Genomic DNA, 1850 nt, shown 5'->3' on the forward strand with positions numbered 1-1850 from the left:
TAGATAGATAGTCAACATGCGAAAAGAAAAAAAAAAAGGCATGAGAAAAACATTGCTTTACAAACCTCAAGACTTAATAAAAAAAATGAGATATTTTGCATATGAAAGCATTGTAATGTTTACTGATAAACTGCCAAATTTCTTTAACATTCACTTACTAATTTAAAATTATAGCATGAAAACTTTAACAAGCACAAAATGATTGCAAGGTCAGTCCCAGGGGCTTAGCTTGGGTTGAAATATTTAATTAAAAATAGGTAAAACAAAAATAACTTGTATCAGTTTTTAAACTTTTCCAAGCAAACTGGAGGGTTTAAATCATGTTTGTATTAGTATGTGATGCTGTAACCTTTGAGAAAGGCATAAGCTGAAATGTTGGGTTTGAATAAATCTTTTTATTTTTCTCGAGTGTGATTACTTACTTTTTTGTAAACAAAAATAACTTTTTATTATCAAGTTAAGCCATATAATATTCAGTGCTGAGGTAAGATGTTACAGCCAACTAATTTTTAGCCACACCATCACGGCTCATTTGTTTTTTGTTTTTGTTTTTCAAGTACAAACTTTTAGCTGATAGCTCTGTAATATCTTGAATGATTTGAGATCTAATTACAGTTTTGGATTCAAGAGGGCAAACCCTTTTGATTGATGTATTTGACCATACCCAAGGTCTCAGATTAATTTACTCTAATTCTGCTTAAAAGAATTTGAGGGTAGGCTGGTAGAGATCCTGATAAGTAATAAAATTGAATCGGGTATACCCGCACCCCACGCCTGATATTGCTAGAGCACAAAAAAATATAGCTAATAAAAAGGAAAAAAATGGTCTCTTAAGATTAATTTACTCTAATCCTGCCTAAAAGAATTTCAAGTGCTACAGCTATTCAGTATTCTCTCTTGTTTCTAAATGGATTTTTAGTTTCTATTAGTTTTTTTAGCATTGATTTTACTAATAGAGAAGTGTTATAAAATATTAATATCAGTTTTTATTTTTTTAGAATTATAATACCATGATGTTATGATTTTTCCTATTCTTTAGATAATTAGTTTGTAAAAAACATTTTGTTGTTTAAACTGCTACAGTTAGCTTTGACTGTATTATTTTTGCACTTTGGTATGTAGGATGCAGAGATCATCACAGCAGAAACAGCTCCTGAAAGCTCCTGCATTTCTGTTGAAAGTATATCAGCAGAAAGTGTTGTGCCAAAAATATCAGCTGGAAGTTCCACAATACCAAAAGCTGTTAGTATGGAAGTTGGTGATATGGAGGAAAATCCACTGTCTTCAAGCATTGTTTATGTTACAACTGTAGCTGATGAAGCAGAAGAAACAGATGGAAAAGCTGTGACAGGTAAATTTGTACCTCCTTTAGTAATTATATCCTTTTTTATATCATATACACATAATTACCATGTTTGAAGTTTGTATTATACAGTGTTGAATCCATGGTATTCACATTAACAATGTCCTAAGTTACCATATAAACTTTTTAGTCTAACAGATTAGTTATATATTCTACACACATGCCATGGCAATAATAAGTACAGTTGAACTACATTTATCCATGTAATGCTTGGAGATGGCTTGAATGGGTAATGAAGAAAAACTTTAAGTTTAACATAACAGCAAATGTACAACGCTTCGACAAGGTTTTGTCATCATCAGGTACAAGGCCTACCATTTCTATGAATATGCTGTCCAAGTTGGACAAAACTAGCCATTAAACACACTATTCCTGTCAATGTCAAATTCTCTCAAAAACCCTGCCCTAAATTAAAATCGTTGCTAAACAAAATATTATTTAGAATCACACAATACTAACATCATTTACAAAATAACATGCAATAATT

General features: G+C 31.0%; 1 protein-coding gene across 5 annotated transcripts in view; it reads left to right on the plus strand.

The window, feature by feature from the left end:
• The window catches only part of LOC106464291 (BRCA2-interacting transcriptional repressor EMSY-like), a 51833-nt gene that overhangs the window by 40203 nt on the left and 9780 nt on the right, over nt 1-1850 (plus strand). For all 5 annotated transcript variants that reach the window (XM_022392451.1, XM_022392457.1, XM_022392460.1 and 2 more), the window contains exon 16: nt 1123-1351. In XM_022392451.1, coding sequence (XP_022248159.1) covers nt 1123-1351 — 229 coding nt within the window. The remainder of the gene's footprint in view (nt 1-1122; nt 1352-1850) is intronic.

The sequence above is a fragment of the Limulus polyphemus genome, unplaced genomic scaffold (genome assembly GCF_000517525.1).
Source record: "Limulus polyphemus unplaced genomic scaffold, Limulus_polyphemus-2.1.2 Scaffold59, whole genome shotgun sequence".
Classification (NCBI taxonomy): domain Eukaryota; kingdom Metazoa; phylum Arthropoda; class Merostomata; order Xiphosura; family Limulidae; genus Limulus; species Limulus polyphemus.